Raw genomic sequence first — 12,954 nt, 5'->3', positions numbered from 1 at the left:
AGAAACGAGGATCAGCAATCGTGATGTTATAGCAACCATAACGAAAGTTAATAAATCAGTCAAGAAGGCAGAGTGTCAGCTAAATAAAGCAGCTAAGCAGTTGTTAGCATGTCTCTTAGAGAGTGAATTGATGTCACTTGGTTGCAGTAAAATGGACGTAAAGGTATAATGGTCAAAGTTCAAGCAGATTGTAAATTGTGGTCTGGAGAGTTATGTGCCTAGTAAGTGGATAAAGGATGGTAAAGACCTGCCATTGTTTAATAATGAAATTCGGAAGATGCTGAGGAAGCAGAGGCTGTTACACTCTAGGTTCAAACGAGAACACGTAAATGAGGACAAGAAAAGATCAGTAGACATTTGTGTGTCTTGAAAAGATCTATGCGCAAAGCATACAGCTACCACCAAAATACCTTAGCTAAAGATCTGGCAGAGAACCTGAGAAAATTCTAGTCCTATGTAAAATTGCTAAGCGTCTCTAAAGCTTCCATTCAGTCTCTTGTTGACCAATCTAGTGTGGCAGTTGAAGACAGCAAAACAGAAGCTGAAGTTCTAAATTTTGCAGTCACGAAATCATTCACATAGGGGAATTGTACAAACATACCGGCATTTAACAATCAGACTGACTCCCATATGGATGACATTGCGATAAGCATCCCTGGCATAGAGATAAACTGAAAGATTTCAAAGCAAATAAGTCACTAGGTCCAGGTGGAATCCCACTTGTGCTTTACAAAGAGTACTCTACCACTTTGGCCCCTTATCTAGCTTGCATTTATCACGAATCTCTCACCAAGTCCAAAGCCTCAAGTGACTGGAAAAAAGTGCAGGCGGATCCTGTATATAAGAAGGGTAAGAGAACAGACCTGCAAAGTTACAGACCAGTACCCTTAACTTTGGTTTGCTGTAGAATCCTTGAACATATTCTCAGTTCAGATACAATAAATTTTCTTGATACTGAGAAGCTTATGTCCACGAATCAGCATGGTTTTAGAAAGCATCATTCTTGCAAAACTCAGCTTGCTCATTTCTCACATGATATACTGTAAACTGTGGATGAAGGGCAATACGCTGATTCCATATTTCTAAATTTCCAGAAAGTATTTGATACGGTGTTCCATTGCAGACTGTTAACAAAGCTATGAGCATACGGAATAATTCACAGATATGTCAGTGGCTCGAAGACTTTGTAAGTAATAGAACCCAGTACGTAGTTCTTGATGGTGAGTGTTCCTCAGACACAAGGGTATTGTCAGGAGTGCCACAGGGAAGTGTGATAGGACTGATGTTGTTCTCTATGTACATAAATGATTTGGTGGATGGAGCTGGCACCAATCTGTGATTGTTTACTGATGATGATGTAGTGTACAGTAAGGGATCGAATGCAGATGAGTAGGAAAAACAAACCTGTAATGTTTGTATAAGCATTAGTAGTGTAGTGCTTTACACAGTCACATTGTTTAAGTATCTGGGTGTAACACTGCAGAGCGATAAGAAATGGAAAGAGCATGTGATGGCTGTGGTAGGGAAGGTGAATGATCAAATTCGGTTTATTGGGAAAATTTTAGGTAAGTGTGGTTCATCTGTAAAGGAGATCACATATAGGACATCGGTACAACCGTTTCTTGAATGCTGCTTTAGTCTTCGAGATCTGTACCAGCTCAGATTGAAGGGGGACATCGAAGCAATTCAGAGGTGGGTACTAGATTCATTACCTGTAGGTTTGAACAACATGTAAGTACTAGGAGATACTTTGGGAACTCAAATGGGAATCAATGGAATGAATGTGACATTGTTTACGAGGAACTGTTAGAAAATTTAGAGAACCGGCATTTGAAGCTGACTACTGAATGGTCCTACTGCCACCAACATACAGTGCGCATAAAGACCATGAAGATAAGATATGAGAAATTGGGGCTCATATGGAGGCGTATAGACAGTCGTTTTGCCCTTACTATATTTACAAGTGGAACAGAAAGGAAATGACTAGTAGTGGTACAGGGTACCCTCTGCCACGCACCGTATGGTGGCATGTGGAGTATCTATGTAGATGTAGAAGATGTGTGAATACTATATACATATGAATAGATGTAAATATTTGCATGAAGATGACAAAACAGGCAAATTTGGCTAGTAACCTTGAATAAAATGTTGTATTTCATATATATTGACAGCTTTAGCAGAATTTTAAAATTCTATATTCCACGAAAAACAATGTTTTTTGATCATAAGACATGTTTCAACAGTTGCCTGGTACCTCCTCGAGGTTTGATGTTATTTCTTAATTTGTATTGCTTACATATTAAATTTACAGAACAACATTCTTTGGTAAATTAGAGACTGGCAACACCGCCATGTTTTTATCATTGTAACTCCCCGCAAAGCTTTATATTTACTCCTTGAGTAGAATATAAACTGCCAGTTATACAGTTTCTTGGCCTCACAGATAACCTTGTTAAATTTTTAAACTGTTTGAAAAAGTCATGAAAAACTTATTGTCCTTAGTTCTGGTGCATACAAACAACTGGTATTTTCCCCCCTCCCCAAGGGATTTGTATTCCTTCTTTCTAGCTTTTTTCAGTGCTGTGTGGATGTAAACATGATTGGAAATGCTAGATGACAGTATTGCAGAGCATAAAAAAAACTGTGTTAATCACCACATAGCAAAATATTAGGGTTCTTTGAGTTGTAGAGTCTAGTTCTCAAATGAATATTACGCCAAGCACTTCTTTCTCATTTTGCTTTCTTTATCTGCATAGGATACGATACAATAAAACTATTGCTCTTAGTACAATAATTCCATATGCCCTCGCTGAACTACATGCTGTAGTGTTGCACAAGGCCACATGATGTCCCACTACACATGAAATTCCAAACAGACATGCGACAAAAGACAGAGAAAACACCAATCAAGGGCTTCGTACGTGATTGAAGCTGTACATGTGCAGTTACGCCTGTTTTCTGGTGTTCTCTGGCAACTGTTGAAACAAACCTATTTTTAACAGGTCACAGGAAAATATTGCAAATGCTGGTTTGACAAGCATGACTTCAAAGTAATTTTCCTTTCCACAAGATGAATTATGTTACATATGAGAATGTGTGAAGAATTTCTTAAATCACAGAGTGTTTGACTCTCATTCAGAACCTAACATATTGAGGACTAGCCACATTGGAAAATTTCAGGTCCAGAAGACCAGCTACGTATTTGAAATTTTAATGGCACATTTGTGTTCATTTATCAGGACTAATATTATGTGAAAGCTTAGCTTTGCTTGTAGATATGCTGCATGTATGTTAATTTAAACCATTAATTTTACCAGTTTGTGTTTTCACACTATTTAACAGTAATGTTGCTATTGGCTGACTGCATCACTCATTCTATCCTCTGAATATCTGCTGTCATTAGCTGAAGATCACATAACATGAGCTATGATTGGCTGACAAAAGCACTTCACAATCTCGATTTCAATGGAATCTGTACTTATAGCCGGCCGGAGTGGCCTTGCAGTTCTAGGCGCTACAGTCTGGAGCTGAGCGACCACTACGGTTGCAGGTTCGAATCCTGCCTCGGGCATGGATGTGTGTGATGTCCTTAGGTTAGTTAGGTTTAATTAGTTCTAAGTTCTAGGCGACTGATGACCTCAGAAGTTAAGTCGCATATTGCTCAGAGCCATTTGAGCCATTTGTACTTATACTTCCATAATATGAAAATATGCGGTGTAGACGTTGCTGCATCTCAAAGATTTTTCCAGAACACATTGTTTTTTTTTTTTTTTTTTTTTTTTTTTTTTTTTTTTTTTTTTTTTCCTAAAGTGCCATGAAGTTATTTGCCGTTATATAAAACCTTTTACCATTCAAAGGATTGACGAGTTTTACAACTCCGAGGGAAAGTACGAGGTTTGAATGAAAAGTAATGCCTCCACCTTCGTTAATTGGGAGTGGATGGGAATATTTTGATAAATCAAATGCAGAAATAATCCTTAGGATGTGATCTTTAATTACCAATATTCACTTTTCCACATTTTGTAGATGGATACATTTCTGCCAACAACGAACAAGTTTTCTGAATCCGTCACGTAAGAAGTTGACACTCTGTTTCCGCAACCACAGTCTCACAGTTATCTCAACATCTTCATCAGAAGCATAATGTTGTCCCCACAGATTGTATTTCATTATCGGGAACAGAAGGATATCAGACAGTACTGAATCTGTACTGTATGGAGGATGCCATACAGTTAGGAGATTCTGTCTCTGAAGGTCTGCTGTTGTGGCATGTGAAGTGTGTGTTTTGGCATTAGGAGATTCTGTCTCTGAATTTCTGCTGTTGTGGCATGTGAAGTGTGTGTTTTGGCATTATCATGTTGCAGGAAAACATCTTTAAACTTACATGCCCAACGACGCACAGTTCTCACATCAACACAACCACCATAAACTGCTTTCATTCTCTGATGAATCTCCTTTGGGGTCACACCTTCTGCTGTCAAGAATTCAATGACTGCACATTGCTTAAATCGCATTGATTGACCGTCTGCACAAGGTTCCGTACTTCACACTGTAACAATACAACCATTCAATGCTAAGCCTTCCCGCCAACTGGAGTTGTAGAGAAGAGGCTACAGAAAAAGCGAGTACCTGCCACATACAATGCTGCCAACTGTTGAAGAGTTACAAAGGTGGAGGCATTACTTTTCAGTCAAACCTCGTATGTTGTCACTTAACACTGAAAACCAGGAAATATTGTATTTTTAACTGGGGAATCCGGGAATTGATTTTACTTGCCCACCAATGCCCTCTGCTTGTCTATGAATATGCCTGCCCTCACATTCCCATGCTGTTCAACATCGGGCCATTGTCATATCTGAATGTCCCACAGAGCCAGTGATAACAACACTAATCCACTCAGGTAGCCCTTTTATATGATCATGGTAGGTACATCAACAAAGTTATATTGGCTACCACCGACTCCTTCTGGGTGCACCACTTTTTTCTCTGGCATTGTTTTTATTTCAGAATGCAGAAGATATGTAAAAAATCTTCATGTCTTTGAAACTCAATTTTTAATATTTTGGAGGCTTCTACAGATGAGTAAATAAGCATAATATCAGTGGTTCTATTGGTGAAGTGTTCAAGAGCAGCCAAATTCAGTGTTGCATACATAAAAGTATTGCGTTGGATGACAGTTATGGAATACAACATGACAAGGAGATAATTTCTAAATGGTGTGATGAACAGCAGCTTTATGGAAATGTAGAATATGTAAGCTAATGTTGATTTACAGAACAAATACATCGATAATGTGCAAATGCAGGATCACAATGATTAAATAATGTTGTGAAATGACATGAAAGGAACAAGCACATAAAGTAAGTTTTATGGAGGACAAATTGGGAGAGTTCCGGGAGTATTCCTCACGTTTTTGTGGTCCCCACTGAGTCAGACTAAAGGAAGACATTGAAGGAATTCAGGGGAACACTGGAGGGTTTGTTACTGGTTGGTTTGATCAGTGTCATAGGAGTTTACATCGGAATCCTTGGTGGAGAGGGGCAGATTATCCTTTCACAATATGCTATTGAGGAAGCTTAGAGGATCAGCATTTGTGATAAAATGCGGAATGAATTTACTGCCTCTAACATTCATCTCAAATAAGGGCAAAAAAAAAGGAGATTAGGATTTGCAGACAATCATTTTTCCCCCTCTTCCATCTTGAGTGGAGTATTAAGAGGGAATACCAGCAGTGGTACAAAGTACCCTTTGACATATACTGTGCAGTGGCTTGGGTGTCTAGATGTAGATATTTTGTTACCCTTTGTTATCAATATTAAGCAGAGGAAAAATAGGATTTTCTCTAAGGATCTTTGTGTTAACCACACATTACATATGATACTAGGGAAAGGAAAGAACAGCTTTTAAGCAGACTGTAATTTGGTAATCACCTTAAACATATGTAACATGTTGTATGCACAAGATTTAATTCAACATTTCAAGAGGGGTCATTATTTTACAAGAACATCAATAACATGGAGATTTTTTGAAGTTAAAATGTTATGTACATTTCAGTATTTATTGTATTCCACAACAGTTCTCATTGTTGACATGTTGTTACTTCTGAGTTTTTGTCTTCTTTTTTCTGGCCTGAATGCTGTACCTTCACAGGATAGTCATGTTATTTTTTGGATTTGATGGTTGGATGTCCTTCCTGACTGAACTTCTGAGTTTTTGTGAGCTTACATATACTTCCAAATCCATTATTTGTACCAAAGTTAATAATGTTAATTGTGAAATATTGTCACAGTCATAGATATAAAGGCAGTTTCCTTCAATTTCAAAATATTGCATTCCTTGTGTTATATTTAATAACAGTACTGTTAATTTTTATTATCTAATTAGGAATTTAAAAATTTCGCTGAATATAAATTTAAACTGATCTATCTCATCTAAATAGCCTGAATTTGCAGGTAAAATGTATATACTTTGGAGTAAAGGAGACCACTCACTGAAAAGCCGAAGCATTAGTTGCTAGTGTCAGATGGATGCTCAGTGCCAGTGCTATAGTTTGGTAGGTGGCCTAGTTTATGGTGGGTGTTGTGTCAGGTAGGGTGGGGAGAGAGAGAGAGAGAGAGAGAGAGAGAGAGAGAGAGAGAGAGAGAGAGAGAGAGAGAGAGAGAGAGAGGGAGGGAGGGAGGGAGGGAAGGAGGCGGCAAGCAGGAAGAGGGGTTAGCATGGTTGACGAGTGGCTCGGTGAGACCTGTTTGCCGGCTAGGAATGCAAAGGGAAGGGTGACAGATGCACTGGCTAGGCCCACGCTGAAAGTGGCATTGGGATGTAAATTGGGAGGTGGTATTAGGAGGGAGGGAGGGGACTGTTGGGTGGATAGTGTGGGACAGTGGGTTACCAGAGATTGAGGCCAGGATAATTACAGTAGCGGAAGGATGTGCTACAGGGAGGACTCCCATATGTGTAATTCAGAGAAGCTGGTGGTGGAAGGAGGACCCAAATGGCCCAATTTATGAAGCAGCAATTGAAATTGAGAGTGTTAAGCTCAGTTTCATGTTGGCCACTGAGTGGTCAACCTTGTTCTTGACGAAAGTTTGGTGGTGTCTCTTCATCCAGGAATACTGAGTAGAAAACTAGGGAACATTGGGATTTGGAATTCTTTAATCTGTATACCTCATGATCAACATTGCTTTGTCATAGAAAGCATTAGGAGGGAACCTGCAAATATATATACTTCTGAACACATCAGATATATTCAGCATATCCTCATTTCACTGCAGACAGTTTGGCTTTCACTGGTATCATTCAGCAGCTGTTAATAACTAGGCTAATTCTTTTGTTATATATTTCAGCCTCATGTCACACTAGTGGTATGACACCACTTTTGTCACCTGAGGCTGAAGTACAAAATAAAACTTTTACAAGACATTCGCCATGTTACCGTAAAATGTGCCCCTAAAACACAACAGAGATTCTGAACCAAATCCCAAGAGAAAACTGATGTCAATCACATTATAGAAGTCACTTCTCGTGTTTGTAAACTCCTGCAGCAAAAAGAAAAGACGTATGTCAGTTTCTGTGCCCTATGAATTATGGGGACATACCAAAAAGCTATAAATGTTGTGACTTAGGGCTCTCCAAGAAGATATGTGAGTTTAAGGAATGTGAGTGCTCACACTGTGGACTTTAGGGCCACCAGAAAAGTACACATACAGAAATCATTGAGAAACCTGTCTTCATCCCTTGTTGCAACAGGAACCAAAAATTTAACTGACCTGGCAAGGACTGTGCAACTTACACAATGCTGTTAGAATGAATACATACTATAAATACATCTAAACTAATAGCAAATGTAGAGTGGTCAACACCATATCAAATCTGTGTAAAGCAAGTAACAGAATAGACGTTGCACAGGAAACAGAAGCCCAAGTCCCCATTGACAGTAGCCAGGAACTGGCCTCATGCTGTAGCCTGGTGTCAGCAACTTAGGATTATACTACCAGGGAGAGGAATGTCACCTTACGACAAAATGCCACTGCAAATCACTACAGAGTTTATTGAGAAGCAGCATGCTGACTTCCTGAATTTCATAGATGACATGATACCAGAGAAGAGATCAGAGACGGCAGTTGCAAAGGAACTTAGAAGACTCTCTCTTGACTGGGTAATAAAGCAGATAGAGATGTGTTGCATGATAAACAAACTTGAGCTGCAGCAACATTGTGTAAGTGAAGCTGAACACTCAGGAAGATTAGCGCAGACAGTATAACTCATAATGACCTGTCCACAAGACAAGAAAGCACTTTGTTGTCACATGCACAATCACTCCAGACTAGGTTCGTGAACTTTGTTCAAGGCTCTGGGGGCTGCTGGCAGAAGAGATGTTCCTGGTGCAGTAACTCCTGCCATGGAAGGCTTCCTGACTTTTTAGCTTGCCTTACCTCATGTACAGAGAGATCCTGCAAAGCGTATGATAAAGATGGTGATGATATTGACAACATCAGCACCAGACACCCACACAGCTTCGACATTATCTGCGATCCTCCCTGTATCCGCATGAAGTGGAATGTGGTGACCGTGGTAATGCTGATGAATATAACAGCTGCAAAACCCTGAAAATCAGGTCTTTCCATCAAACACAAGAAAAAAATTTCTAACATTTTGAGCCCTATTCAAACTGATACACAATTACATGCACACTAAATTTATAATAATTCAGAAATTAATGTCAAGTCATTTGGAGGATCCCAGTGTACTGCAGGTTGCTCTTTAGACGTATTATCATAGTTGGGCATCCCAAAGGGGAATCTATTATGTATCCTACACCTGTTGTGTTAGACATGACTCTTTTGAGAATGAATAAACTGCCAACAGAGTTTAAACCATTATGTAACCTCCTTTGGCAGGCGTTCAGGAGAAGAAATGAACCGTTGGACATTCAGCATTTACACAAGGATTTTGTAAAAGCATATGGATGCATTTTCTTTGTCCTTGCCCTCCCCTCTCCGAAGTGCTTTGTTTACACTCAGTACACATAAAAGGGTAAATGTAAAACTGATTAAAATCTGTGTGAAGTAAATTGGCTGTGACTGAAATATGAAAATTAATTGACGAGCTGCTGTGCAGGATTAGCCGAGTGGTCTAAGGCGCTGCAGTCATAGACTGTGCAGCTGGTCCCGGTGGAGGTTTGAGTCCTCCCTCGGGCATGGGTGTGTGTGTTTGTCCTTAGGATAATTTAGTTTAAGTAGTGTGTAAGCTTAGGGACTGATGACCTTAGCAGTTAAGTCCCATAAGATTTCACACAAAATTTAAAAAAAAAAAAAAAAAAAAAAAAAAATTATTGACGAGCTGAGTGTTGATAAACCTGTTTGCAAGAGCTATACTGTAGAAACAATAGGCTCCCATATTATCTGTGGATATGTTAATAGTTACAAGCCACAATGGGACAATGTCTGCCTTGTTACTACAAGTAGGAAATTCACTGTGACTAAGGTAGCTCAGTTGTGTGGCAGGCACATGGTCACAGTAGAAGAGGATTGCAGCCAAAGTGGATTGTCGTAAGCATATGCATGCAGTATTCCCATCCCATCGTACTTTATGTAGATAAACTCCGGGTGGTAGCTTAATATGGATGAGTAGAGTGTCTCGTAGTGGCAACAGATAGAAATGCGAAATTCTATCTGTGTCACAGCAGGCAAACTGTACATTCAAGGAATGAGCAAGTGAAGCCACCAACATAGATGTTACTTTAACAAACCACATACCAGCAGCTAAGATTAAATGTTGGCAGGTGCTTCGGCCTCTAACAATCCAGTGACCGTAATTCGATTGTCATCAAAGGGAAAGCGGTGGTAATGGAGAGACACAAAGAGAGGAAAGCCTGATTGGGTTAGACATCAGGAAAATGGATTGGAGTGGCTTAGTTGCATACATTGCAGCATTTCCAATGGAATTGCTTTTGCTACATGTTGACTTGTGTGTGCAGCTACTAACTGAACTCTTGCAAAGAGCACAGGGCATTTATATACCTAAAAAAATTGTAAGAAGTCAGGCTACAATCCTTTGGAGCCCCAAACTTTCCACACTGAAGCGAAGGGTAAGATCAAGAAGGAGAGCTGATCAATTTGCTTCAGGGCAATCAGAGTGCACTGCAAGGTTCCTTGAATACAGCGCAATTAAGATATACTACAAAACATTGCTTCAGGAAACTAAAATAATACACTAGAAGAGGTTTCAATTTGACTTGTGGGAATGACATATACTGTTGACTGAAAACATTAAGGAACCTACTATCATGTCCACAATTCGTAAGGAGGATGGCTCAATTATGACTGGACGGAGGGAACCAGAAAAATATCTGCTGACCGCTCTACTTCCTAATGATAACACTAACACAGAGACTGAAATACATGCACAACCTAGAAGTGAACTAATAATGAATTTGACAGTCAGATTTTGGTGATACCTTTCGTTCAAGAAGCAGTTGCTGTCACAATTTTCAAGCTTAAAACTGGAAAGACATCTGGTCTAGATGGTGTTTATCCTGAGATCATGCCACAGGAAGCTCCACAGATGGTGCAACATTTGACAGCCTTACTAAATGAGGTGTTGCAAGTAGGTATGATTCTGATGATACGGGAAATAACCAGAGCAGTAGTGAGTCAAAAGGAAAAGGATAAAGACCTGACATTACTGAAAAGCTAAAAATCTAATTGCCTATTAAATGTCTTGGCCAAAGTTCAGGAGCGTCTACTCTGCGATCGGTTGCAGGTGCACAGGGAAGTCTTGGGTCTAAACCAGTGTCAGTATGGCTTCAGAAAAGTTGTAAATGATCAAAACTTGTGGACTACAGCCAGTATGACAGCACTTAAGAGTTTCTAAAAGGCAGCAGCTTAACTTTCAGTCTGTGAGATAAAATGGATGCTCTGAATATCCAAACATCGTCATCAGATCACAAGAAGCATTTCCTCCATTACAGTGACAGGTACATATAAATTAATTAAGAGAAACTTTAGGGACATAAAAAAAGAAATAAATCCATAGACACCCACACGGGTATGTGTAGACTCGAGGATTGCTGATGCATACATGTACCAGTGTGAGCAGTGTAGAATAGTGTAGCATCAATCAGTTTGGAAGTACATATAGTTGTGGCTAGTAAGCAAATCTCGAGTTATTCCGAGGCTGCCAGAAACGTATCTAGTGATATAAGCTGGAAATTATTCACTTGGAACTAGAGTTAATTCCTGTTATTTTATGTTTTCTCGAGCTATTCTGAAGCTGCCAGTAACATATCTAGTAATATAAGCTGGAAATTATTCGTTTGGAACTTGAGTTAATTCCTGTTGTTTTATGCTTTTTTATTATTCTTATTTTCAATTTTATGTCTTATTTTTACATTAATATTGCAAATGGTTGCTGTTAATATAATTTACTACTACATACAAATATAAATTATTGTATGTCACCGTGATTATTGAATGTGTACGACCTGTTTAGAGTTTATAAAATGATAGGTCAAAAATTCATGGCAATAAATTAAATTAAAATTGAAAAATCCCCTAAGACTGTATGCCTTGCCTGTGTAAATAACTTGCCTACTATTTTAGGCACATTTGTTCTTTTTTAACAAATTGGATAATATGGAAAATAATGCTTATTGTTTATGACCATCTGTTAAGTGAATGATCAGTTCTTCCTCTAATTTTATTTGCCAGATCCTTATTTATTTTATCATCATCATTGTGGTCAGAATTACATAGTTGTGCCTTTCTGTCTTAATGATAGACACACGCAGGCACTCTCTATCTCTCTCTCTCTCTCTCTCTCTCTCTCTCTCTCTCTCTTATGCAGCAACTTCAATGTAATGATATGATATTTTTTCATCATTTGATTTGTTTTGATGTAATTTCTTAGAATAACTACCATCTACCATCGCTAACAATGTTTTCACCTCTTTTCGTGTTGTGCTTTACTATCTAAAGTGAGCAAGATTGATTATTTAAATGTTACAGTAGTCATGAAGATAGTATCATTGTGGATGTATCGCAGTCTTCCAAATTTCAGCATTACCTTTGTTACAGGATAGAAACGACGTAGACAAAAGAATTGCTGAACCTCTGAATCGGCCTACTGCTGCTGGCTCTAAAGGTGACAGTGGTAATACTTGTTTTGATTATTCTTTTCTCTCTCTCTCTCTCTCTCTCTCTCTCTCTCTCTCTCTCTCTCTCTCTCCCCCCCCCCCCTATCTCCCCCTCTCTCCCCCCCCCCCCTCTCTCCCCCACGCACCCCGTGCATGTGCGCATGCGTGCACACACACACACACACACACACACACACGCACACACGCACACGCATTCATTGTGGTGTTGGTATATATGTGTTTGAGTTGTACATGGTTTTGGATGATGCAACAAAACTGTAGTAGATGCATTTACTGCTGAGAGCCAGAGTGAGGAACAAAGCATATGGTGGATAAGGGGTGACAGTTACTTCAGTGAAGTTTGTTGGTCTAAGAGCAGCACCTTCAAAATTTAGGTCTGTGAACCCTACTGTTACCCTAGTGTAGGTGAAATAGCAGAGGAATATGTATATCTAGGAGAGTTTCTATGACTACTGAACTTAAAAACCTCAATGATGTTTTCTTTTCCTGTTCAGTGGATGAATTGATATGTGCTTCGAAAAACTGAGTAATAAAGATGGCGCTGTCAAATATAACTTTCTACCATTGCACAGATATTGTAAAGGAAAACTTTAACAAAAAATATATAGAAAAAACAAATGTTGCTGCCAGAATAGTATGACAGTCTGTGTGATACAAGTCAGTAGCAGTTAGTCAGAAGCATTGCCAAGAGGCAGCAGAATGGAACTTATGCAATTGACAGTACTGAACTGTAGCTTGGCAGTGACTAACTGTGTCATGGTACACATTGCTTATTTAAAGACCCATGGGAAGGTTTTAAG

At 39.1% G+C, this 12,954-nt stretch overlaps 1 protein-coding gene across 1 annotated transcript in view; it reads left to right on the top strand.

The window, feature by feature from the left end:
• Positions 1-12,954, top strand: part of LOC126481134 (uncharacterized) — a 177,319-nt gene that overhangs the window by 148,813 nt on the left and 15,552 nt on the right. Inside the window, exon 8 of the mRNA XM_050104688.1 lies at positions 12,075-12,150. Coding sequence (XP_049960645.1) covers positions 12,075-12,150 — 76 coding nt within the window. The remainder of the gene's footprint in view (positions 1-12,074; positions 12,151-12,954) is intronic.

This window comes from Schistocerca serialis, chromosome 1, assembly GCF_023864345.2.
Source record: "Schistocerca serialis cubense isolate TAMUIC-IGC-003099 chromosome 1, iqSchSeri2.2, whole genome shotgun sequence".
NCBI lineage: Eukaryota > Metazoa > Arthropoda > Insecta > Orthoptera > Acrididae > Schistocerca > Schistocerca serialis.
Note: the sequence above shows the minus strand (reverse complement) of the source record. Positions and strands in the feature narration are given on the sequence as shown.